This window comes from Micromys minutus (assembly GCF_963924665.1).
Source record: "Micromys minutus genome assembly, chromosome: 13".
NCBI classification, from domain to species: domain Eukaryota; kingdom Metazoa; phylum Chordata; class Mammalia; order Rodentia; family Muridae; genus Micromys; species Micromys minutus.
This window is the reverse complement of record NC_137982.1, coordinates 35,922,782-35,950,470: the sequence shown is the minus strand read 5'-3', so window position 1 is coordinate 35,950,470 and position 27,689 is coordinate 35,922,782. Positions and strand designations below refer to the sequence as shown.

Here is a 27,689-nt window from a genome sequence, read left to right as displayed (position 1 = left end):
ACTTCTTCATAAGAAGATGCTAACTTAGTAAATAAAGCATGTTTTTTAAAACCAAGACTGATAAATTTCTTTTAAAAAAGAAAACCAAAAGAAAAGCTATACTTAATTGTGTACCACATGAATTTCTTAATGTATTATCTGAAATAAGGATCTGGTGCTATCTTATCCATACACTCTGTAATATGGATAAGTACCAAAACATACTGTCTTAGAGTCAGTTATCCAATGTTTTCCAACCCAATCTCACCAAGCTAATTATTTCTAGTTGGTTTTCTATTTCTTGCTGTTTTAGAATAAACAATAAATTGAGTAACTATAAACATAAAATAAATCATAATTCCATGGTTATGCTAAGAAATAATTCCAATATTTTTGTTGGATATGTGTAGGGTATGCAGCACAGCTGTTTTCTTTGAGTGAAGTATCCTATTCTACCTTCCAGTAGCTTGTCAAGCACCATACCTCACAGTAGGCATGTCTTAAACCGCCACAATACTAATAACTATAAATATTTTTTTTCTTTTAGTATTTCTCATCATTTCAGCTCACTATTCATTTACAATTTTGATAAATGAATAATATGCATGTATTCTCTCTTACAAATATAATTGCTAAATACATGAGACTTGAACTTGAGAATTCTTAGTGTTTCCCATATAAAGCATAAAGATGAGTCACTATACACCTGCAAAGTAAAAAATACAAAATACTCAATAAATAAACACCTCTCGAATAAAGAGGACTTGGGAGTGTGAAATTGAAGATCAGGTATTCAAAAGACTTCTCCAAGATACAATAAAAATAACAACAGCATAGAGGAGTTGCCTATTGAAGCACAATAATAACAGTGAGCACAAAATAAACAGGACTCAGAAATACATTCCCCGTGACATATGACAATCAAAATACTAAATGTTCAGAACAGAAAAAGGATATTAAAAGCTGCAAGAGAAAAGCCAAGCAACATATAAACATAAGCCCTTTGGGATGGCACATGATTTCTCGGTAGAGACTCAGAAAACCAGAAAGGCCTGGGTGGACAATTGTATGAGCTCTCACAGACCACAGATGCCAGACCAGAATACTACACTCAGCAAAACTATCAATCACAATCAACAGAGAATAAAAAATTCCAGTTTTATGCAATTTCTGTATAGTAATACAACTCTACAGGAGGTGCTAAAAGAAAATTTTCAGTCTGAAGAGGTTATACCCATTGAAGAAGACACAAAGAATATACAGCCCCTCCCCAAACTAAATTTTTAGAAGGGTTAAGCCACAACATAGCACAAAAGCAACAGAGATCAATACACACTGCTCACTGGTAATTCTAAATACTAAAAGTTTCATTTACCCCAATAAGAAGACATAGACCAATAGACTAGATTCAAAGAGAGGATCCATTTTTCTGATGCATCCATGAAACACATTTCACTATCAAGATGTTACATCAACTCAAAAGGATGAAGAAAGATATTCTAAGCAAATGGGCATTTTTGCCCAACAAACATGCAGGTAAGGCCATTCCAATTTGTAATTAAATAAACTTCAATCTAAGTTAAGTACATTAATCAGATGTGATAGAGAAGAATACTATACACTTATAAAAATCCACTAAAATGATTAAATAATTTTAATCATTTATAAACCAAACCCAAACCCATAAAACAAATGAATAACTACACCACTTTACACCAATCAGAATGGCTAAGATCAAAACCTTAGGTGACAGCACATGTTGGAGATGATGTGGAGAAAGAAAAACCTTCCTCCATTGCTGGTGAAATTGCAAACTGTTACCGCGACTCTGGAAATCAAACTGGAGGTTCCTCAGAAAATTGGAAATAGATCTACCTAAAAACCCAGTTAGGCCACTCTTGGACATATACCAAAAAGATATCCCACCATGCCCAGGGGCACATGTTGCACTATGTTCCTAGCAGCCTTACTTGTGATAGCCAGAAGCTGAAAACAACTCAGATGTCCTACAACAGAATAATGGATACAGAAAATGAGGTTAATTTACACAATGGAGTACTATTCAGCTATTAAGAACTAAGACATAGAGGTGGATCTCTGAGTTTGGGTCTAGTTTGAGCTGCAGAGTGAGGACAGCTAGGTCAACACATTGAAACACTGACTCATATAAAAATAAAGAAAAACAAAAATAAGCCAATCCAGCTCAGAGCTAGAGCTGGGCTTCTGCCATCAGAACTCACAGCCTGCCTGCAGACAGCTGAGCATCCAGAGGAGCTTCAGAAGCGCTCTCCAACCTGAGCCTACAGGTGAGTACCTACTTCCTTTCCACTGACTATTCAGGGAGAGAACACCAGGAACTCTCTGGGCACAAGTAGCACATGGCTGACTGGAAGCCATTTGTTCCAGAGCCAGAGCTGGGCCACCACCATCAGGATTCATGGCCTGCCCACAAACTCTTGAGCACCCAGAAGAACCTCATGTGGCTCTTGCCCCTGAGAACATGACTGAGTTCCCACTTCCCTTCTACTGACTATCTGGAGAGAGAACTCCAGGAACTTTTGGGGCACAGGTAGTGAGGTGCTGCCTGGGAATAGACTGTTCTGGCACTCATCTGTACCCGGAACCAGAACCAATCTGTGCCATCAATACTCATAGCCTACCCACAAAGAGCTGAAAACCAAGGAGCAATCACCATCCTGAGCCCATGGGCCCACAGACCCACGGGAGAGAAAAGGTCAAGTCAGAGACAACCAGATCACCTAGCATCACAGATACAAGATAGCAAGAGACGAGGGTAAGAACTTAAGCAATGGAAACTAAGAAAACCTTGCAATATTAGAACCCAGTTCTCCCAACACAGCAAGTAGTGTATATACCAACTCAACAGAAAAACAAGATTTGGACTTAAAATCATATTTCATGATGATGATAAAGGTCCCTGAGAAGCTCATAAATAACTTTCTTAAAGAATTACAGGAGAATGAGTAAAATATACATAAACAAGTAGAAATCCTTAAAGAGGAAACACAAAAATTACTTAAAGAGCAATGGGAAAATACAACTAAACAGGTGAGGGAATTGAAAATAGAAATTTAAACAATAATGAAATCACAAAAGGAGACAGCAGTGGAGACAGAAAACCAAGGAAAAAAATCAGGAGTCACAGATGTAAGCATCATCAACAGAATAGAAGGGATGGAAGAGAGAATCTCAGGGGAAGAAGATAACATAGAAAACATTAACATATCTGTCAGAGAAAATGCAAAAACCAAAAAGCTCTTAACCCAAAGCATGCAGGAAATCCAGGACACAATATGAGGACCAAACATAAGGATAATAAGTGTAGAAGAAAGTAAAGACTCCAAACTAAAAGGCCCACTAAATATTTTCAACAAAATTATAGAAGAAAAATCCCCTAACCTAAAGAAAGAGATGACCTTGAACCTAGAAGAAGCATACAGAACTCCAAATAGATTGGACTAGAAAAAAAAATTCCTCCCAATAATAATAGTCAAAAAACCAAATGTTCTAAAAAGAGAGGCGGTGGGTGGGGGGAGAAAGAATTCTAAAAGCAGTAAGGGAAAAAGAATAAATTACATACAAAAACAGACTGATCAGAATTACTCCAAACTTCTCAACAAACAAAATTAAGGCTTAGAAGATCCTGGACAGACATCATACATAATCTAAGAGAACACAAATGTCAGCCCAGGTTACTATATCCAGCAAAAATCTCAATTTCCATGTATAGAGAACCAAGATATTCCAGGACAAAATCAAATTTATACAATAACTGTCCACAAATCCAGCCCTACAAAGAATAATAAATAGAAAACTCCAACACAAGGATGGAAACTTTACCCTACAAAAACCAAGAAATTAATCTACTTGCAACAAACCCAAAAGAAAAAAAGCACACAAACATAATTCTACCTCTAGCAACAAAAATAACAAGAAACAAAAACAATCACTATTCCTTAATATCTCTTAACATCAATAGACTCAGTTCCCCAATAAGAAGACATAGACTGGATACATAAACAGGACACAGCATTTTGTTGCATACAGGAAACTCATCTCAGAGACAAAGACAGATACTACCTCAGAGTAAAAGGCTAGACAAAAACTTTCCAAGCAAATGGTTCCAAGAAACAAGCTAGAGTATACAATCTAATATCAAATAAAATAGATTTTCAACCAAAAGTCATCAAAAAAAGATAAGAAAGCACACTTTTTACTCATCACAGGAAAAAAAATCTATCAAGATAAACTCTCAGTCCTGAACGTCTCTGCTCTAAATACAAAGGCACCCACATTCATAAAAGAAACTACTAAAGCTCAAAGCATATATTGCACCACACACAATAATAGAGGGAGACTTCAACACCCTACTCTCATCAATGGACAGATCATGAAATCAGAAACTGAACAGAGATACAGTGAAACTAACAGAAGTTATGAACCAAATGGATAGAACAGACATCTATAGAACATTTCATCCTAAAAAAAAAAAAGAAGAAGAAGAAGAAGAAGAAGAAGAAGAAGAAGAAGAATATACCATCCTCTCAGCAACTCCTGTTACCATCTCAGAAAATAAGACCTACGACTAACTGAAGACCTACTCCTGGACATATACCCAAAGATGCTCCAATATGTAACAGGACATATATTCCACCATGTTTATAGCAGCATTATTTATTTATTTATCTATCTATCTATTTATTTATTTATTTTTACTTTAGGTTATTCTGCCCTTCTTTTTATTAGATACTCTTATTTAAATTTGAGATGTTATCCCTTTACCCTGCCCTGCTCCCCTCCCCCTCCCTCTCCAGTTGCCTTCACAACGGTGCACTCCCTTCTGATCCTCTTCTCCACCCCATTGCCATAGCATTCCCCTGCATTGGGACATGCCCTCTCTGGAACAAAAGCCTCTTATCACACTGATGCCAGACACTGCTATCTTCAGCTACATATGCAACTTGATCAATAGGTCTCTCAAATTGCACACAGAGGTTGGTGTTTTAGTCCATGGGAGTTTTGGAGAGTTTGGTTGGTTGATGATGTTGTTTTCTTCCCATGAGATTGCAACCCCTTTCAGGTCCTTTCTTTAGCAACCTCATTGGGAACCCTGAGTTCAGACTGATGGTTAGCTGCAAACAGGTTCAGCTGTATCTATATGGCTCTGGCATAGTCCCTGAGTGGGCATCTCTGTCTGGTTCCTGCCAGTAAGTACTTTTGGGGACCAGTTATAGTGCTTGGATTTGATGACTGCATATGTGGAGGCCCCTCAGGTGACATGGCTTCTGAGTGATCTTTTCTTCAATCGCTGTTCTTCTATTTGAACTTACATTTCCTCCCATGAGATTTCTGTTCTCTTTTCTGAGAAGGACTGAGGAATCTCTAATTTGGAAACTCTCTCTTTGCCCTCTAGTTAGTCTGGTTAAGGGTTTATCAATCTTGTTGATTTTCTTTAAAAAAAGGAAAAAAAAGCTCTCGGTTTTATTTATTCTTTGTATAGTTCTTTTTGTCTCTATTTTGTTGATTTCTGTTCTGAGTTTGATTATTTCCTGACGTCTACTCCTCTTGGGTGTATATGCTTCTTTTTGTTCTAGGGCTTTCTGCTGTGCTGTCAAGCTGATAGTGTATGCTGTCTCCAGTTTCTTTTTACTGGCACTCAGAGCTATGAGTTTTACTCTCAGTACTGTTTTCATTGTATCCCATAAGTTTGGGTATGTAGTGGTGTCATTTTCGTTAAATTCTAAAAAATCCTTGATTTTTTTCATTTCTTCTTTGACCATGCTATGATTGAGCAGAGCACTATTCAGATTCCATGTATATGTGGGCCTTTTGTTGTTTTTGTTGTTATTAAAGACCAGCCTTAATCCATGGTGATCTTATAGGATGCATGGGAGTATTTCGATCTTCTTGTATCTGTTGAGGCCTGTTTTGTGACCAACTATATGGTCAGTTTTGGAGAAGGTACCATGAGGTGCTGAGAAGAAAGTATATTATTTTTGTTTTTGGATGAAATGTCCTGTAGATGTTTGTTAATTCCAGTTGGTTCATAACGTCTGCTAGTTTCGCTGTGTCTCTGTTCAGTTTCTGTCTCCAGCTTCCAGCTATTATAAATAAGGCTGCTATGAACATAGTGGAGCATGTGTCCTTGTTATATGTTGGAGCATCTTTGGAGTATATGCCTAGAAGTGGAATAACTGGGTCTTCAGGTAGTACTATGTCCAATTTTCTGAGGAACTGCCAGACTTATTTCTAGAGTGGTTGTACCAGCTTGCAACCCTACCAACAGTGGAGGAGTGTTCCTCTTTGATACCAACCCCAGATAGCTCTGAATACTCAAGAAGCAACTCTTCTAGCTTTCATAGTCTCTGTTGAGAAGTCTGGAGTAATGCTGATTTGTCTGCCTTTATATGTTACTTGTTCTTTTTCCCTTACAGCTTTTAGGATTCTTTCTTTGTTTTGAATATTCAGTGTTTTGACTATTATGTGTCAGAGGGAGTTTCTTTTCTGGTCCGAATTTTTGGAGTTCTGTAGGCTTCCTGAATGTTCATGGTCATCTCCTTCTTAAGGGCAGAAAAGTTCCCTTCTATGAGTTTGTTGAAGATATTTACTGTACCTTTTACTTAATAGTCTTTTCCCTCTTCTACACATATTATCCTTAGGTTTGGTCTTCTCATTGTGTCCTGAATCTCCTGGGTATTTCTGGTTAAGAGCTTTTTGGTTTTTGCATCTTCTCTGACTGTTTGGTCTATGTTTTCTATCTTGTCTTCTGCCCCTGAGATTCTCTCTTCCATCTCTTGTATTCTGTTGGTGATGCCTGTAACTCCTGATTTCTTTTTTTGGTTTTCCAGTTCCAGGGTTGTTCTTTATATGTTTTCTTTATTGTTTCTATTTCTGTTTTCAATTCTTTTATCTCTTTGGTTGTGTTTTCCTGTAGTTCTTTGAGTGATTTTTCCTGGTTCTCCTGTAATTGTTTAAGGGAGTTATTTATACGCTTCTCCAAGATCTCCGTCATCACCATGAAGTATGATTTCAAGTCCGAGTCTTGTTTTTCTGGTGTGTTTGGTAATCCACTACTTGCTGTGGTGGGAGAGCTGGGTTCTGATATTGAAAGGTTGTCTTGGTTTCCACTGCTTTGGTTCATTTGCTTTCCTATTGCCATCTTGTTATTTGTGATCATAGGTGATCTTGTTGTCTCTGCATGTAGGCTGTTTCTCCTGTGGATCTTTCTGCTTAGGATGAGAAGCGTTCCTGCTGCTCTTCCAAGCTCGCAGGGACCTGTGTGTGGGCAGGCTGCCTGTCCAGATGTGGCTGGGCCAGGTTTGACCTTGGGCTGAAAGTGTGTCCCCACCGTTCAGTTTAGCTGCTTGAACTGGGAGAGCTCTGTGAAACTTTTTCCAAGGTAAAACGTGGGTTGACTCACCCTTCCACTTAGGATGGAAATTGTTCCTGCTGTTTTTACAAGCTCCCAGGGACCCTTCTGCTTAGGATGGAAAGCCAACAGCATTATTTATAATAATCAGAAGCTAGAAAGAACTCAGAGTCCTTCAACAGAGGAATGGATACAATAAACAATTCACAGACCCTGTGAAGCTCAAAAGGAAGGAAGGCCAGAATGTGAGTGCCTCAGTCCTTCTTAGAAGGGAGAACAAAACACTCTTGGGAGGAAATACAGGGACAAATAGGGGAGCAGCTATTGAAGAAAAAATCATTCAAAGACGGCCTCACCTGAGGATCTACCCTATATGCAGCCACCAAACTCAGGCACTATTGCTGATGCCAAAAAGTACTTACTGGCAGGAACCATATATGGATGCCTCCTCAGGGGCTCTGCCAGAATCATACAGATATTGTTGAGGATGCTTGCAGCTTATCATTGAACTGAACATGGGGACCCCAATGAAGGTTCTAAAGAAAGGAGTGAAGGAGCTGAAAGGGTTTGAAACTTCATAAAATGAACAACATTATCAATCAACCAAACCTTCCTCAACTGCCATGAACTAAACACCAACCACTGAGCACACATGGAGAGACCCCATGGTTCAAGTTTCATATGTAGCAGAAGATAGCAGTGTTTAACATCAATGTGAGAAGAGGCCTTTGGTCCAGTGAGGGCGAGTTTTCCACATGTAGGGGAAGCCAAGGCACTGAGTGGAGAGGGTGATTGGAAGAGGGTGCACCTTCGTAAAGACAAGTGAAGGGGGAGAAGGGGGAGGATGGAAAAGTGGGGGAATGGGATAACATTTGAAATGTAAATATAGAGAGTATCTAATTTTAAAAAAAGTTCAATATCCTTAGTCATCAGGAAAATTAAAATTAAAATGCCTCTGAGATCTCATACCAGTCTGAATGGCTAAGATCAAAAATTCAGGTGACAGCAGATGCTGGTGAGCATGTGAAAAAGAGGAACACTCTTCCACTGTTGGTTGGGTTGTAAGCTGGTACAAGCACTGTAGAAATCAGTCTGGTGGTTTATCAGAAAATTGGACACAGTTCTCTTTGCAGACCCAGATATTCTACTCCTGGGCATATACCCAAACAATGCTCCAACATATAACAAGGACAAATGTTCCACTATGTTATTTATAGTAGCCAAAAGCTGGAAACAACCTAGATGTCCAATCAACAGAGGTATTGATCCAGAAAATGTCGTACATTTACACAATGGTGTACTTCTTTACCATTATAAACAAAGACTCCAGAAGGCTCACAAGCAAATGGATGAAACTAGAAAACATCATCTTGAGTGAGGTAACCCAGTCACAAAGAGCACACATGGTAGGTACTCACTAATAAGTGGATATTAGCAAAAAAGCTAGTAACACCTAGGATACAACTTCCAGACCATATGAAGGTCAAGGAGGAAGATCTACTTAGTCTACTTAGAATTGGGAACAAAATAACCACAGGAGGGACTTAGGAGGAAGAGCAGAGTAGAAGGGAAAAGAGGGGGCAGGATCAGCTGTGGAAGAAGACAGGTGATGTGTCCAGAGGATCAGAAAATTGAACACTGAACCATAGCAACAGGGAATGGGGAACTGTGGGGTAGCCAAATGAAAGTACCAGATGCCAAGAAAGCAAGAGGCTGCTAGGACCCAATGAAGATGACATTAGCAGAAATACCCAAAAAAGGGGAGACAGAATCTATAGAAACTATATTCAGAGGTTAGGCACAGCCCCTGCTTAAGGGATGAGGCCACCCACTCTTCTCAAAATATTAACCCAGATCTTCTCTTGTCTAAAGGAAATACAGGGTTTAGCAGAGACTGAGGGAAGGCCATCTAGAGACAGCCGTACCTGGGGATCCATCCCATATTCAACCACCAAACCCATTCACTATTGCTGATGCCAAGAAGTACTTGTTGACAGAAGCCTGATATGGAGGTCTCCTGAGAGGCTCTGCCAGAGCCTTACTGATAAAAATGTGATGATTGCAGTCAATTATGGGACTGAGCACAGGTACCACAATGGAGGAGTTAGGGGAAGTACGGAGGAGCTGAAGTTTACAATGCCATAGGAACAACAACAATATCAACCAACCAGAACCCCATATCTCCCATGGACTAAACCACCAACGAAAGAGCACACAGGGAGGGACCTATGGCTTCAGCTGCATTTGTAGCAGAGGATGGCCTTATCTGGCTGGCATCAATGGGAGGGGAGGCCGTTGGTCCTATGAAGGCTTGATACCCCAGCATATGAGAATATGTGGGAGTAAGGAGAGGGAATACCCTCGTGGAGGGTGAGGTGGGTGGGATGGGGGTTTCAGAAGGGAAACTGGAAGGGGATAACATTTGAAATATAAATAATCAAAATAACCAATAAAAATTAAGGAAAAAGAGAAGAAGCCTTTTCCTTTTATGAGAGTAAGGTTCTTAACACCCATGTCTCATAACATGTATCATCATGTCTTGTAGTACAGACCATATACTGGAATGAGAGAACTCTTAAGAGTACTAAACTTCAAATGCTTCCCAAAGGCATTGTTAAATAGGTGGCTGACAGAAATTTTAGCTCAAATTATTTTAGGTTTCACTGACTCATACCCTACTTTAACAATGTGAAACACCCATACTACCAGCAGACAAACCTCCTGTTCCTTAGAATTATTTTCTAGTTATTCTACATGTATTTAGAGAGTAAATTCTGAATAATTTTGAGGCACTTGCAGTAATGTCTTATAATATTTTCTTTAGACGTCTTCCAAGTAAAATATTTAAGTCATCGGAATGTTTCTTTGAAGCTTTCTTTCAGCATAGAAATATCACCACACAGAATGTCAAATCTCATATTGAGTGTGATGGAATTTAGAAAATGGTATGACTTTCAGCATGTGGCTCAGAATTTAATTTGACCCATTGAAAATGCGATTAAAAGTAAAGGATTGGTCCTACTAAAGAAATAGACAAGAGTGATGTGCAGGAAGCTACATTGCTTAGAGAGTGTCCAAGAGCCAGTGCAGTCCCCCAGTGATACACACCTTAGGTTTACACATCAGTAAACATATTCAAAGAATTTGAAGGGGGGGGAAGAAAGTAGGTGGCATCAAACCAGTGGCTGATGCATTGAGAGAATAATTTATTAAAAACACAGAGACTAATGCTTACCAAAAGAAGGTGACTCTCTTCCATCCTCTAGTCCTGAATCTCTCTCTCTGTCCCTCTTTCTGTGCTTATGACCACGATGCCTGTGACGACGATGGCTCTTTCTTCCACCCAGGGGCACATGAACCCCAATAAATAATGTTCGATGACCTTCAATACAAAATAAATGCATAGAAACTCTCATTTAGTCCAGAACACAGAAGATGATGGTTTACCTGTTAAAAAAATCTCAGTTTAATTTAACACAGTAAATTGTTTTTGAGTGTTTTGGGTACATAAGGCTTAGGACTTGGTATTGTATTTTAGCACACTGGTTTTAAAAATATACTTATCTAAATGTGCCAGAGATGTAAAATCAAATATTACTAATGTTAGTTAATTTTCTGTATTTTGCAACTATTTTTATTATTAACTCTTAATATTTTCTGTTAAAAAACTATAATTACAATAACACTCTTCATTTAAAAAAATCTGCCTTTTCCCTACACATAATCGTTTTATTAAACCAAATCTCTACTTCTGTCTATAATAAAAAGATTACGATGAAGTCCTGACTCATGACACAGTTGTTTTTTTTTTCCTTTGTCACTCTCTTTTTGAAGTTTCATTTATAATATTGTCTTTGATGATTCTTCTTTATTTACTCATGAAAAGTTGAGCATTTATATTGTCATTGTTTATTATTGCTACAAACAAACACACACACACACACACAAGCGCACACACATGCTACAGGATCTAAGATATATACTTTGTTGTGAAACTTCTCCTTTGAACTAACAATCTACATGTTGTCTTAATCTACCAGACATATTCACCTAAAGAACCTTCTTAGAGGCATATAAATTTCAACAAATTTATGAAATTTATATTTTTTAAGTATGAACTATCTATAATTTGTATTAGTGAATATACCATCTATTCATTTATCTCTTTCTGCCCTCAGTATCCCAACTGATACAGTCTTTGTTTAGACTCTCATCAACTTTCCTAGAGGTTTTTAGAATATCTCTATGTTTATATTTAGGTCTATGGTCCATCTTGAAATAATGTTATAGAAAGTTTAAGTTCTTGTTCTAGATAACATTATAAATAACTGTTGTATCTATATTTTGACCTCAATATCCTAAATATCTAAAATTTACTTTGAATAGCAAATTAATTCATTGTATTTTACCTAAATACTTTAATACTTATGTACAAAGAAATATTTGCACATAAATATCTGTAGTAACTTCATTCATAACTATACATGTCATTTAATAGGAATAAATAGGTATTTTTGGAAAATAAAATACAAGCAATTAAGAGGATATTTGGTAAGGGAGTAAAGTACAACTTTTAAAAAGGTAAATTTTATGACTCCCTTAGGAAAATACTGACATTTTATCCCTAAAAGCATTCACAAATATCAAACAATACATATGTCATAATACCAATATCTGGGGCCATTTGTCTCCTCCAAAACTTCATATGTTAAATATTCATCCCTAATTGTGACTATGTAGAAAGCTGGGGATTCTATTTGTGGAGACAATCTAAGTTAAACAATGCTATAAAGTAACCAAGATCTGATTATTATTATGAAAAGAAGAGACATTAAGGACTCTGTAAAATAAGCACAGAGACACAAAGAAGTAATGTTAGAAAGAAAGAAACTGTTGCCTAGAAGCCAAAGGTAAAGGCCTAGTTCCTACCATGCCATAGATTCCCTATCTCTAGAACTGTAAAAAAAAAAATTGAATTCTCCTTAATCCAGCCTGTGGTATCTTGTGATGGTACTTTCAACTAACACAGAAGAAACCCTAAATGAAGTTCTTATGGCAATATTAAATTTCAAAATATTTTTCATTAAATTGTAAAATTTCTTAGATATGCAATGCATATTATTTAGGTTGACAGTGTTTTCTTTAAAGGAATAAATGGAGTACTACTCAGCTATCAGAAACAATGGCCTAATGAAATTCTTAAGAAAATGGATGCATCTAGAGAATATCACCCTGAGTGAGATAACCCAGTCACAAAAGAACAGACATAATATGCAGTCACTGATAATGGGATACTAACCCCAGAAAGCTCTGAACACCCCAGAAACAACTCACAGACTGTGTGAAATTCAAGAAAAAAAAAAAGAAAAAAAATATATTTTAATTAAAATAGAACTGTATCACATCCCCCTTTTTTTCCTACAGCCCCTCCCAGTTTCTCTCCTATCTCCTCAAATTAATAACCTCTTTTCCTATATTATTGTTACATATATACATATGTGTATGTATATGTACCCACAAATTCTTAATTACAACCTTATAAAAATGTATTTGCATACTTTTATGCAAAAATGCTTAAAAATCTGTACATTTATCTTTTTTTAAAATAAAGTTAAAAAATAAAGAAATAAATGAAGTATAAGGTTTTAGTGGCTATGATTATACTAAAATTGTGGAGTTTTAATTTAAAAATATAAAAATATTTTTTAGACAGAATCAAAATACGTCCAAATTCTAGAAGGATTAGAATCAAGACTGGCATTCTTCTAACCTTAAAAGAAAATCTGATATGTTTATATATATTAGCAAGGAAGATTAATAGCATAAATCTGAAGTAATTATAGAGCAATCCTATGAAAAACATCAAGCTTAAGTAGTTTCTATACTTGTTTTATTGTGGGCGTGGATCCACTCAGGGAAATGAAAAGCAGTAACTGTTAAAATTAAAGAAAATTAATTCACATCTATCTGTATCCCATCTGTTTATCATTTTATTCATTACAGCATTGCTCTGGGATATAATACATTACAAAGCATTAATTGAGCTTATATCAAATACTTCCTTATATAAAATCTTGTTCTGCCAAATATTTACACAAGCTTGTTTGTTTTGTTGTCGTTGTCCTAAACTGTAATCATAGAGCAAACACAATTAACTTGGACTTCACTGTAATAATTGTGTCTGATCTAAAAATCTAATGGTGAACTAAATGAGGAATACATTTAAATTTTACTGGCATAATCAGGAGATTTTCTACAAGGGAGCATCATATCTTGACCCAACCAAGATGACATATATGTAGTATCTTAAAACATACAGGTAATGCACAGGTAATATAATGCATAATAAAAGAGAAGATGTTGAATACAGCATCTGTTACCCAGTAGAGATTTATCAGTTTGCTTTTCTGTTCATATTGCCAACATTCACTGGCTTAATGGAACAAAAAATGAGAACAAAATTTTTCAGGCTTATGTCATTGTCTTCCTGCTTACTTATATATTACCAACATTTCTGTATTAACCATGACTTAAAAAACAAAGGAATCATCTTAGAATGGTGTCCTATAATATTATATCCAACACTTCATTTTGCATTTGACACATCATCTAAGAAGAAAAATAACTCAAAAACCTAAACAACTTATTCTGTGATGGCTACAAATTATTGATCCTGATACCAATCACTTTTCAAGATTGTATAGATGGCAACTTTACTTTTATAAGTAAAAGCCTATTTTTACTGAAAAGAATGTTTGGAAAAAAACACACCTCAATAAAAATTTTAATAAAAATTTCAACAAGATCTTTTTATTAAAAATATTCTTTCTCATATTAAATATATTTTGATTACAGTTTCTCCTCCCTCTGCTCTTCCAAGTTCCTCCTCATCTCCCTTCCCAATCCCAATGTGATCCACCCTATCTCATAAGAAAACAGTGTCCTAAGGAATAACAGTAAAGTAAGTTAACAAAACAAAACATAACACATCAGAATTGTACAGGAAAAAAAAATAGGAAAGAAGGAAAGAAAATAAAAAGGCACAAGAAACACAGACCCTCTTGTTTTTACACCTAAGAGTCTCATATAAGCATTAATCTTGAAACCATAGTATACGTGCAAAGGATCTATAAGTGTAAAAGGAGAAATGGAAAAGTATAAATCAAATTTAAATAATAGGATAAAATTAACAAGGTACAGGCCAAACCAGTCAGAAGGACAAGTGAGTGAGGCCCTGCCTGCTGAACTGACCCCTCCCTAGACTAGTTCCCCCAAGACACCCCAAGACACATTCTACTACCTCCTACCCCTACCTAACTGCTTGCCTTGTAGCCAGACTCCTGACACAAATTCCAACAGTCTCTAGCTGTTCAGATGCAGGTCACACAAGCCTGATCACTCAGAATAGCAGACTCCAGAACCAAAGGTAAAGGCTACATCACTCAGAAGAACAAAGATGCTCTGCTGTAACAAAGGCCAAGCAAGTTGCCAGAAGTCAAATCCCCAATCTAGTCAGAGATGCCTAATGGTTTAGAAGTCAAGCAGACTGAAAAAAACATCCAGACCACAAAGCCCAGAACACCAAAGAAAAAACAAAAACCAAAGAACAAATCACCTTTCAATGAAGACAAACTCAGAAATCATCACCTATAGCTATATAATCCCCAATTCAGATGCCTACATGCTAGGGTAAGAATACAGTCAACAACAGCTGGGAATATGGCCCTGCCAGAGCCCAGCTATATTATGACAGCAAGACCCAAATATTCCAGTGTAAGTGGTGAAGCATAAGAAAAAAAACCTTAAAACCAACTTTATGAAGATGATAGAGGTCCTTAAAGAAGAAATAAAAAAGACCTTTAAAGAAATAGAAAAAAAAATTGGAGAAAACCAATAAATAAATTACAGAACTCCAAGAAAGATAAGATAAAAACAATCAGGCCAAGGGAACTGTTCAAAACATTAAAATTGAAATAGAAATATTATAGAAAGCACAAAGGCAGAAAATTTTGAATACAGAAAATCTAGGTAGATAAATAGGAACTATATCCAAGCATCATCAAGAGAATACAAGAGATGAGAGAGATTAGGTTTGAAGATATGATAGAAGAAATAGATTCAGTTAGTTATTTAAAAAGATAAATCTAAAAAGGCACTGAAACAAAACATCCAGAAAATCTGTGATGCTGTGCAAATACCAAGCCTACGAATAATAGAAATAAAAGAAGATCCCAGCTCAAAGGCCCAGAAAAATCACAGAAGAAAATTTCCCTAACCTAAAGAAAAAGATACCTATAACATAAAAATGCTTACAAATACCAAACAAATAGAACCAGAAAAGAAAGTGCCCCTGACACACAATTATCAAAACACTAAATGTACAGATCAAAGAATATTAAAATCTGAAATGGACAAAGGCCAAGTAATATATCAAGGCAAACATAATAGAATAACACTCAACTTCTTAACAAAGACTCTAAAAGCCAGAAAGGCCTATACAAATGTCTTTCACATATAGATGCTGGCCCAGACTAAAATACACAGTAAAACTTTCAATCAACATAGACGAAGAAAACAAGATATTTGATGAGAAAAGAAAAACATCTATCTGTAAATCTAGCACTATAGAAAATACTAGAAGGAAACCTCTATCCCAAGGTGGTTAACTCCACCCAAGAAAAATGTAGAAAATAAAAAAATCCTGCACCAACAAAATTAAAAGGGAAGCCTGTACACACATACACGTGCATGATTACGCAAGTGCATACACACACACACACACACACACACACCCCAAAAGAAGTGAGAAATTCTCTACCCACAACTCATGTGGAAACAATGGCCCAGTGAGGCCCACCCTGCCTTACCCTAAGGTACTTCCTTAAGTAAATAATTCTGAGGAGAATCTTAAAATGTGCTGACTGATAGCCATCTGACTCTCTAGAGAGTCCCAGTTAGGGTCCTGACGCATATGCTCACTAACCAATAAGTTTAAAGGTCAGTATGCTTAGCCTATGAATTTAAATTATAACCTTGCTGATGTAACCTGTACCCTAAAAAGTATAAAAACTGCTTGTAACAGCCTTTTGGGGTTGCCTCTCCTCTAGATGTAGGCCACCCCATTTCACTGGACAAATAAACCTCTTGTTTATCCATCGATTCCCAATCTCTCTTCTCATTTATGGGAGCCTCAAATATTTAAGACTCAGTTTGGGTCTTACAACACACACACACACACACACACACACACACACACACACTTATGCACTACCATTACTGACATTTAAATAACAGGAATTAACAATTAGTAGTCATTACCATATCTCAACATAAAATTGGTTCAATTCCCCAATAAAAAGACATAGATGAGAAACAGGATCCATCCATCCTTCTACTGCATAGGAAAAACACATGTTACTATCAAAGATAGATATTACCTCAGTGTAAAGGGCTGAAAAAGATTTACCAAGCAAATAGACCCAGGAAGCAAGCTCATGTAACCATTCTTATAACAAAATAGATTTTCAGCAAAAATTAGTCAAAAGTAATGGAAAAGTACATTTCATACTCATCAAACTTCACCAAGATGATATTTCAATTCTGAGTATTTATATCCCAAAGGCAAAGGCACCTGCATTGTTAAAGAAACAATACTGGAATTTAAATCACATGTTGAACCCCACAAATTAATAGGGAGCATGTAGCACTCCATTCTCACCAATGAACTATCTTCCAGTCAGAAACTAAACAGAGAAATATGGGAACTAACAGATATTTTAACTCAAATGGATCTAAAAGACATCTACAAAATATTTCACCCAACACACACACACACACACACACACACACACACACACACACAAGCATATCTTCTCAATACCTCACAGGAACTTTTTCAAAATTGATCACATAGCAAGCCTCAACATATACATGAAAATTGAAATAACCACTTGCATTTTACCATGGATTAAAGCTGGACTTCAGCAACAAAAGAAACAACAGAAAACCTACAACCTCAAAGAAACTGAACAGCCTTCTACTGAACTACCACTGACTGGGTCAGAAAAGAAATTAAAAAAAAAAAAAAAAGAATTAAAGACTTCTCAGACTTCAACAAAAATGAGACATAACATAACCAAACTTATGAGACACATGAACACAGTGCCCGCTGTTGAGAGCCATGCCCAACACCCCCCCCCCCCCGCCTCCATCAGCTAAGGGTTAGCTGAACTGCCAGCTTGCAAGCCTAGACTTTGGGAAAACAACACGCCTGTCTTTGTAGTACTAATTGGCCAAGTCACAAACCTATGCTCCACACCTGTTCCTGTTTTTCATTACCTCAGGATATAGACTCACCAGGGAATTTACATACTGCCTTTGTATGTGTATATCCTAAGAGCTGGATTTCAGAGAGAGAGAGAGTAAAGGAGCATTTCTGGTACCACAAATAATCAAGTTGTGCCTTTCTTTTCCAACCTGCAGACCTTCACAAGATTGGGGTTGATTAATGGTGCAGGCGCTCTTATGCTACAAGGAAAATTCCTAGCACTGCTTTCATAAGAAACTAGTGAGATCTCATACTAGGGAATTAACAACATATCTAAAAGTTCTAGAACAAAAGAAAGCAAAATCATTCAAAAGGACCAGAAAGCATGAAATGATCATTCTTGGGGCTGAAATCAATGAAATAGAAGCAAAGAGAAAGATACAAAGAATCAATGAAAAAAAAAAGCTGCTTCTATGAAAAAACCAACAGGATGGACAAACCCTTTGACAAAGTAACTAAAAAGCAGAGAAAGAACATCCAAGATGACAAAGTCAGAAATTACAAGGGGACATAACAACAGACATTGAGGAAATCCAAAGAATCATTAGGTCTTACTTTAAAAACCTGTACTCCACAGGGTTGAAAAATCTATCCTAAATAGACAGTTTTATTGATGGATACCATTTCCCAAAGTTAAATAAAGATCAGATAAACAATTTAAATATACCTATACCTCCTAAGGAAATAGAAGCAGTAATTAAAAGTCACCCAAACTAAAACAGCCCAGGGCCAGATGGTTTCACCACAGTGTTATAACCAGACTTTCAAAGAAGAGCTAACACCAGTACTCCTCAAACTATGCCAGAAATAGAGAGGGGACATCCAAACTCATTATATGAAGCCACAGTCACCCTGATATATAAAACCCATAATGATTCAACAAAGAGAATTGTAGACAAATTTCCTTTATGAACATTGATGCAACATATTCAATAAAATACTCAAATAACATATTCAAGAACTCATCAAAAACATCATCTACCATGACCAAGTAGACGTCATCCCAGAGATACTGGGATGGTTCAATATATAAAAATTCATCAATGTAATCCACCATAGAAAGAAACTGAAATCGAAAAACATAATAGTCTCATTAGATGTTGACAAAGTCCAATACCCGTTCATGAATCTGAAATCAGGGATAAAAGGCATATACATAAACATAATACAGCAATATGCAGCAAGCCAATAACCAACATCAAATTAAATGGAGATAAATTTAAAACAATCCTGCTAAAATCATGAACATGGCTGCCTACTTTTTCCTACCTATTCAATATATCTGAAGATTAGCTTGAGCAATAAGACAACTAAAGGATATCAAGGGGATACAAATTGGAAAAGAAGAAATCTAGGTATTGAAAGACCGGGATAAATCCTGACCCCCTAACAGGTAAAGTAGAAGACCCCTAACAGGTAGAGGAAAATATGTAGGATAGACGGTTCAGTGACTTTGTTCCAGGATCTAAATGACCATAAAAGTTATAGTAGATTCAGCAATCTTGAGAAACCAGGTGTTTCCCTTGTGATTCTTCTCTGGTATTTTTGGCACTTTCCAATGATGCCCTTTCTACCCCCTTTGGGTTGTGGTTTTCTCCTTTAAATGTCCCTTCTCCCAGCTACTCAGGGTAGAACTACTCTACCCCTGAGTGTCCTGGGATATGAGTCTCGACCACAGTGCACTGGTTTCTGTTAATAAACCTCATGTAATTGCAGCAAGGACAGTCTCTTGTGAGTTCTTGGGGGTCGTGTTATCCCGAGACTTGAGTGAGGGTCTCCCCACTTTGGGGGTCTTTCAGTATCACTATCTGTGGATGATAATATAGTGTATTTTGTATATATACTATACAAAAATCTGACCACAGATTTTGTTTCTGTGTGAAACTTTCACAGCTGATAAACATCTTCAGCAAAGTGACTGGATACAAAGTTAACTATAATAAAAAAACAAAAGGAGTCTTCTACCTAGACCAGCAGGTAACCTGGGGTACAGTCCTAGTGAGGTTGTGCAGTGAGCACCCAGAGCACAGGGAGGGCTTGGCGGTGGTGCTTGCGGCAAAGGTTCCTTTCAGGCCCACAATGAGGAACTACCCAGATCTGCTGGGAAAGGCTGTGCTCCCAGACCAGATGCCTGGGTGCTTTGCCATTTGGACCAGCAGATAAACTGGGGTAAAGACCTAGTGAGGCTGCAGCGTGAGCACCCAGAACACAGAGAGTACTTGGCGGTGGTGCTTGTGGCAAAAGTTCCTCTCTGGCCCACAGTAAGAGAGCATCCAGATCTGCCAAGAAAGGCTGTGCTTGTGAACCAGACAGGCAGACTCTCTGCCACTTGGACCAACAGGCCTGGGGAGGCTGTAGCATGAGCACCCAGAACACAGAGGGTTCTTGGAGGCAGTACTTGTGGCAAAAGTTCCTATCCACTCACAGTTAAGAGAGTATCCAGACCTGCCCAGAAAGGCTGTGCTCCCAGAACAGATGCCCAGGTGCTCTGCCACCTAGACCAGCAGGTGACCCTGGGCAAAGACCTAGTGAGGTTGTGCAGTGAGCACCCAGAGCACAGAGAGTGATTGGAGGCGGTACCCAGACTGTGTCAGAGAGATTTGTGATCTGCTTAGGGAAGGCTGTTCTAGAATATTAGCTCCACTGGCGCTTTTGTACCTAGACCAGAGGTGATCCTGACAAGGACCAGGGAGGGGACACCATGAGTTCTCAGTGAGCAGAGTGCTGTACTCAATGAAAAGGGTCCATTTCAGCCTGGAGAAAGAGCCAGGTCCCCATCACTAGGACTCAGGACCAGTGGGCAAAGGACCTAGTTCCCAGAGCAGCCTCCCAAGAGCTCCCCCACCTGAGCCCACAAAGACAACCGAATAACTGCTACCAGAACTCACTGCTTGCCCACAAAAAGCAGAACACTCAGAAGGAATTTTCTTCCTGAACCCATGGGCACTCAGATCCACAGGAGAGACAGGTGCCAGGCACTGACAACAAAACCACATATATTCACAGACAACAAGATGGCAAGAGGAAAAGGAAAGAACTTGAGCAATGGAAACCAAGACAACCTGGCAACATCAGAATTCAGCTCTTCCACCACAACAAGCAGTGGGTTGCCAAACACTCCAGAAAAAGTAGACTCAGACCTGAAATCATACCTCAAGATAATGGTGCAGATCTTCGAGAAGAAAATGAATAACTCCGTTAAACAAGCACAGGAGGACAACCATAAACAGATAGAAGCTTTTAAAGAGGAAACACAAAAAACCACTCAAAGAACTACAGAAAAACACAACAAAAGAGATGAAGGAATTGAAAATGAAAATGGAAATGGAAATAGAAACAATAAAGAAAACACAAAAGGAGACAACCCTGGAGATGGAAAACCTAAAAAAGAAATCAGGAGTCAGAGATGCAAGCATCTGCAACAGACTACAAGAGATGGAAGAGAGAATCTCAGGGGTTTAAGACAACATTGAAAACAAACAAAACAGTCAGAGAAGATGCAAAAACCAAAAAGCTCTTAAACCAAAGTGTCCAGGAGATCCAGGACACAATGAGAAGACCAAACCTAAGGATAATAGGAATAGAAGATGGAGAGGAATATCAACTAAGAGGAACAGTAAATATCTTCAACAAAATCGTAGAAGAAAACTGAATTCATTCTTAGTTAAATCAGATATTGGTTGGTTACTCCCACAACTTGTGTGCCTTTATTACGCTAACATATCTTGCAGAGAGAATACTACTGTATATCAGAAGGATTGTGGCTATTTTGGTATTTGCATTTCACCCTTGGTATCATGCACAGAAAAATTCTGTATCAAAGATAGTAGAGCTAAATCTCTCCATATTGAATGAGTTGTGTCATATTGTCTTCAACAATGAGAACTTACAGTTAGTTTGTGGAGAGCAACCTGTCTCTATAACAGCTTGGACTATTTGGGGATACTCATTGGATCCCTTTAGCTAAGATTTTAATTAGATGCTACCCAATTCCCATAACAAAAATGTCCAGGTGGGGGAGATCCAGGAACTCAGGCCTGGTGAGACAGCAATGTAAAGGCACAGAGAGCTCTGGGCCTAGCACAAAAAAGCACTCCCCACCCCCATTGGTTCAGGTGAGCAGGAACTCTGCCCTAGGGACTTTTGCAACTGAGAACAGAAGAGATTCAGGGACACAGGCTTGGTTAGACTGCACTGCAAGTAGCGGGCACAGAGAGGTCTGAGCCAAGTACAGGGAAAGCACACCCTGCACCCACTGTTTAAGGGGAGCAGGAGCTCTGACATAAGGACACAGTTTCCACCTGGAAGGCCCTTATGGGTAGAACAAAAGCTCAGGCCATTTGCTACCTAAAAAAGTGGAGATCCAGGGACAAAGGCCATGTACACAGGAGAGACAGGAACCAATCACTGACAACAAGACCACTTATGACCACAGACAACAATATGGCAAGAGAAAAGCGAAAGAACTTAGGATAGTCTATTCAACAAATGGTGTTGGTCCAACTGGCACTCAGCATGCAGAAGAATGAAAATAGACCCTTTCTTATGTCCTTGTACAAAACTCAAGTGCAAGTGGATCAAAGTTCTCCACATTAAACCAGGTACACTAAAACTATTCGATGTGAAAATAGGGAAAACCTTAGAACACATAGGCACAGGAGAAAATTTCCTGAACAGAACACCAATGGCTAGAGCTCTAAGGTCAAAGATTGACAAATGTGACTTAATGAGATTGCAAAGTTTGTGTAAGGCTAAGGACACTGTCAATAAAACAAAATGGCAGCCAAGAGAGTAGAAGATCTTTATTAACCCCACATCAGATAGAGGCCTAATATCCAAGGTATAAAAAGAACTCAAAAAGCTAGACACCAGAGAATCAAACAACCCTACTAAAAAATGGGGTACAGAGGTAAACAAAATGTTCTCAATTGAGGAATATCTAATGGCTGAGAAGCATCTAAGAAAGTGCTCAACATCATTAGCAATCAGGGAAATGCAAATCAAAATGACCCTGAGATTCTACCTCACATCAGTCAGATTGGCAAATATCAAAAATTCAGATGACAGCAGATGCTGGCAAGGATGTGGAGAAAGAGGAACACTTTTCCACTGTTGGTGGGGTTGTAAACTGATACAACCAGTCTGGAAATCAGTCTGGCGGTTCCTCAGAAAATTGGACATAGTACTACCTGAAGACCCAGTTATTCCACTTCTGGGCATTTACCCCAGAAAAGCTTCAACATACAACAAAGACACATGCACCACAATGTTCATAGCAGCTCTATTTATAATAGCCAGAAGCTGGAAAGAACCCAGATGTCCTTCAGTAGATGAATGGTTACAAAAATTGTGGTACATTTACTACTACTTTATGGAGTACTACTCAGCTATCAGAAATAATGACTTTATGAAATTCTTAAGAAAATGGATGTATCTAGAGAATATCATCCTGAGTGAGGTAACCCAGTCACAAAAGAACAGACATAATCTGCAGTCACTGATAATTGGTTACTAACCCTAGAAAGCTCTGAACACCCCAGAAACAACTCATAGACTATATGAAGTTCAAGGAAAAAAAAGGCCAAAAATGATGAAAAATCATTATGCTTAATCTTTATACACCAAGAAAACTTTGACTATTTCCAGGTTACATCTTGTTTTACATGTACTTTATGCTCATCGTACCTAGTAAGATTTCAATGCATTCTATCATACCTTTAGAAAAATCAAGTACTGACAAAAGTGTTTTCATATATTTTTATGGAAAATTGCTTTTAAAATCTGTACATTTATCTTTGTTTTTTAAAATAAAGTTGTTCAATTAAAAAAAAATGTCCAGATGGGAGGATACGTCTCCCCCACTATTTGGCAATTTCATTTAGATTGCCTTTGTGTATCTGTATATATATCTTTTACAAAATTCCTACTGTATTATGTTTCTATACAACTCCTAAAATGTCATTAATTTTAGGTGTCTTTCCTCATATCCCTCCTTTATCGTCTTCTTCCTCCTCTTCTCAATCCTATGGTTCCAGCCCTGCTCATCTATTTTCTTTCCCTAGAGAGATCTATTTGTACACCCTATTCCCAGTCCTTTAATTTGTATCTAACTTGTATGGTTCTACAGATAGTGGCTTGTTATTATTGACTTAGTACTGAATAGTCACATATAAGCAAATATGTAGAATATTTGTCATTCTGAGTCTGGGTTACCTCACTCAGAATTTTTTTTTTTCTACTTCCATGCATTTGCCTGAGAATTTTATGTGTTTTAATGGCTGCGTAATGATGCATGCATAAATGTACCACAATTTCTTGACCCATTCTTCTGTTGAGGGACATCTAGGTTATTTCAAATCTATGTCTATTGTGAGCAATGATCATTCCTATGCAGTGTCTTTGTCATAAAATCAACCATTCTTTGTATTTACAGCTATAGGATTTTTTGTTAGTTTTTTGTTGTTGTTGTTGTTGTTGATGTTAGCTGTTCTGACAGGTGTAAGATGAAACCTCAAAGTAGTTTTAATTTACATTTTCTTGATGGCTAATGATGCTGAACATTTCTTTGTGTTTCAGTCATTTGCATTTGAATCCCATTTTTAAATTGGGTTAATTGTTTTCTTGATATCTAGTCTTTTTTAGTTGTTTCTTTATTTCAGATATTATCCCTCTATTTTATGTGGAATTGGTAAAATTTATTTCAAGTTCTATAGGCTGCTACGTTGTCTGATCGATGTATCCTTTGCCTTACAGAAGTTTTTCAGGTTTGATAAAGTTCTATTAATTGTTAATCTTAGAGCCTGTGCTAACAGTATCCTGTTCAAAAGGTAATTTTTATGCCAATGAGTTCAGTGTGATTTCCTACCCTTTCTTCAGTCAGGTACAGTATGTCTGGTTTTATGCTGGACCATTTAAAGTTAAGTTGGGTACTGGGATGTTTGGGAGAGTGTTGCCTGTCTCCCACCCCATTCTCAGAGAAAAAGGAGAGGGAGGAATGTGGGAAGGAACTGTGAGGGGGAAAACTGGAAGGAGTGGGGGACACATATTGAGATGTAAAATAAATAAACAAACAAATGAAAAACAGTAGTTGGCCAACAAAAAACAAACTCGGTGTAAATGTGAGTATGTGGTTTTGGTAAATTTTTTGTTTGGGTTTTGTTTTGTTTTGATCTTTGTTTTTGTCCTGAGAGAGAATGAAGTTGAGTGGGAGAAAGGATTTGGGAGGAGTTGGAGGGTAAAATATGGTCAAAAATATGGTATGGAAAAAGTACTAATCAACAATTATTTTTCATAAAAGCTAATAAATATATTTTTGCATAGCAATATCAATCCCTAGAATTTATGCTGAAAGCTGATTATTTCACTCAACTCTTGTGCCAAAGAGTGTTTTTTTCACAAAGCCTTTGAAAACATAACATCCTTCCTTATTTGAGTGTTTGTTAGATGAAAAATTAAAGACTGTAGAAGCTTACATATAATCCATCATGAGTTTTAAGGATGACAGGTATAAACAGAAAAGAGTGATGGACTGAGAAAAAAGCACTTTCCAAAAAAAGTCAGAGATTTTTAAATGCATATATCAATAAAGACACAACATTTTTCCATAGAGAAAAACAAATAAACAATAAAAACAATACTATTTCTGTGAACAAACCTTGTTTAATCTTGGTTTGACATTTAAATTATGGCACTACTTTTATGTTTTGGAGAATCAAAATTGGAAACTTTTTAATAATACAACAATACCAGTACTGGATCAGTTCTTGAAGTGGCAATGATTTCATTATCTGCAATGTTTACATTACACAATGAAGAAAGATATGCATTTGGTAACTAAAGTTAATACTTATATTTAAAAACTATTTTTTAAAAGTCTGACTTTAAGGATGTCAAACTAATTACACAAGAATAGTATTGTATTTTATTTTGTGAAATGACTATATCACATAGCTGGTGCAAAAATACTGGGTTGCTAACACCGTTTAGGCATGTCAGTCATAGGAAACAGTAATATGTATACATTAAGTTGAATAGGCATATGATCTTTATGACAATGGAGACTTTAAAAAACTTTGAAAAATAGAGGAATCAAGATGGAGCTGGAGAAGGAGGATCTAGACCCAGGTGGGCTTAATTCGTAGATATGAATATTTTTAAGGGTTTCTATACATCTTTTTTCTTATATAGAAGGGCAGTTTGTATCTTTGTCCATTGGATATAAGTTTATTGTGTAGAAGGTTTGTGGATTGAGAATTTAATATATAAACTCCCTTGATAAGCTACCAGGATTTGGAGTCATGTTTGTGCCAGGAAGTGGAGGAACAGAACATGCCAGGTTGGTCCTATCTGTCCAAGACAGAAGCAACAGGGATGGCAGAGTGAACTGCCTGAGAAGAGTCACTGGCTTTCCTTTATTTTAGTAATTAAAATGGGAATGTTTAGTTGGAGACACATGACTAGGCAGCCATTCTTGAGCGAAGTGGAATTAACATTAAAATACAAACAGCTTCAGGACAATCTATAATGATCATAATTTTAAAGGGAGGAAGTTGTCAGGTTGAATTATACAGCCATAATCTTCTTTTGGTACCTAAGCTAAAGTCATATATTCACTGGTAGAAATCTCTCTAATGATACAATGTTGAAGTTGTAATCTTTACAGCAATGTAGAATTTATTTCACATTGCTTTAAAGTTTTAAAGATTTAAAGTTTTCAGTGGTATAATTTCTTATTGATTTAAAAATGATATTAGTATTGTTACTTCATATAGATATTGTACCTATGCAATACATTTGAGAATGCAAGACTTAGACCCAGTCCTATAACTGCTATTATACACTGATTTTAGTTGATTAAACAATACTAGTTAAGCGCCAGGTAGCAAACTCATGAATCTGAGTCAATTAAAGGGTGTTTTGGGGATATTTGAATTAAAAATGGCCAAGAGTAGTCAAGGCTTAACAGTTCAGAAATAATTTTTATAGTTAAATGATTTTCAAAAATGTCAGAAATCCATAAATTAGGACATTTGAGGTTATTTACCTTTTGTTGAGAAATTCCTGTTCCTTACAGTTCCCCTTTGGAGGATGTAATAAAGAAATTGAGCATCTCTACTTCCAGGAGAGGTATACTTTGTGGCCAGGCAGCCACTGGGCAGAAACTGTCTATTTCATCTACAGACTAATACTGTCCAGAAAGGGACAGTTTATGCAGAATAGTCGACTGATAATCTTTACCGAGCCTAAATTATTAGCCCTTCAAGATTTCATTTCAAAGTCTGTTAGTGATCCTGGGCCAGAAGGTCTAAGACTTACTCTCATGTATTGCTAACAGGTTACTGCTAGTGGAAATTTGTCTCTACAACCTCTCTCTCAGCTCTGGAAACCATGTTAGGCTTCATATGTTTTTAGATATTTGGCCACTCTCAGATTTCTGATGGAGTTGAAGACTAATTTAGTTTTATAGTCTAGCCAACATAGTTAACTTTGAGGAAACAAAGTCATTTAGAATATTTTCAAGTGGTAATAGTTGTACACAGCATACAATTAAAGGTAAAGTTTTTTATTAAGTAAACATAAAAGGTGATATGTGGGTTGATGTTAAGGTGATACATGATTGCACAGTGGAGGGGTAGATAGGGGGAAAGTCTAGAAAATTGGAAGAGGAAAAGAGAAAAGACAGATTTGTGGAGGAATCAAGATGGAGCGGCAGAAAAAGGATCTAGATCCAGGTGGTCTTAATTGGTGATAGGTAGACATGAATATTTTAAGGGTTACCATAGGTCTTTTGATCTCATATAGAAGAGCTGTTTGTATCTTTGTCCATTGGATGTAAGTTCATTGTGTAGAGGGTTTGTGGATTGAGAATTTAATATATAAACCACTTAATAAGCAAAAAAATCCTCTGAAAACACAAAGTATAATTTATTATAATGTATCAAAAATTCTAATCCAACATAAAGTATTTGCTGAGGGAAAGCAAAAGGGACAAAA

The 27,689-nt window shown here is 37.1% G+C and overlaps 1 protein-coding gene across 7 annotated transcripts in view; it reads right to left on the bottom strand.

Moving 5' to 3' along the window:
• Positions 1-27,689, bottom strand: part of SLC4A10 (solute carrier family 4 member 10) — a gene marked incomplete at both ends in the record, with an annotated part of 275,521 nt that overhangs the window by 127,158 nt on the left and 120,674 nt on the right. For all 7 annotated transcript variants that reach the window (XM_080928210.1, XM_080928213.1, XM_080928212.1 and 4 more), the window contains one exon: positions 10,605-10,751. In XM_080928210.1, coding sequence (XP_080784336.1) covers positions 10,605-10,751 — 147 coding nt within the window. The remainder of the gene's footprint in view (positions 1-10,604; positions 10,752-27,689) is intronic.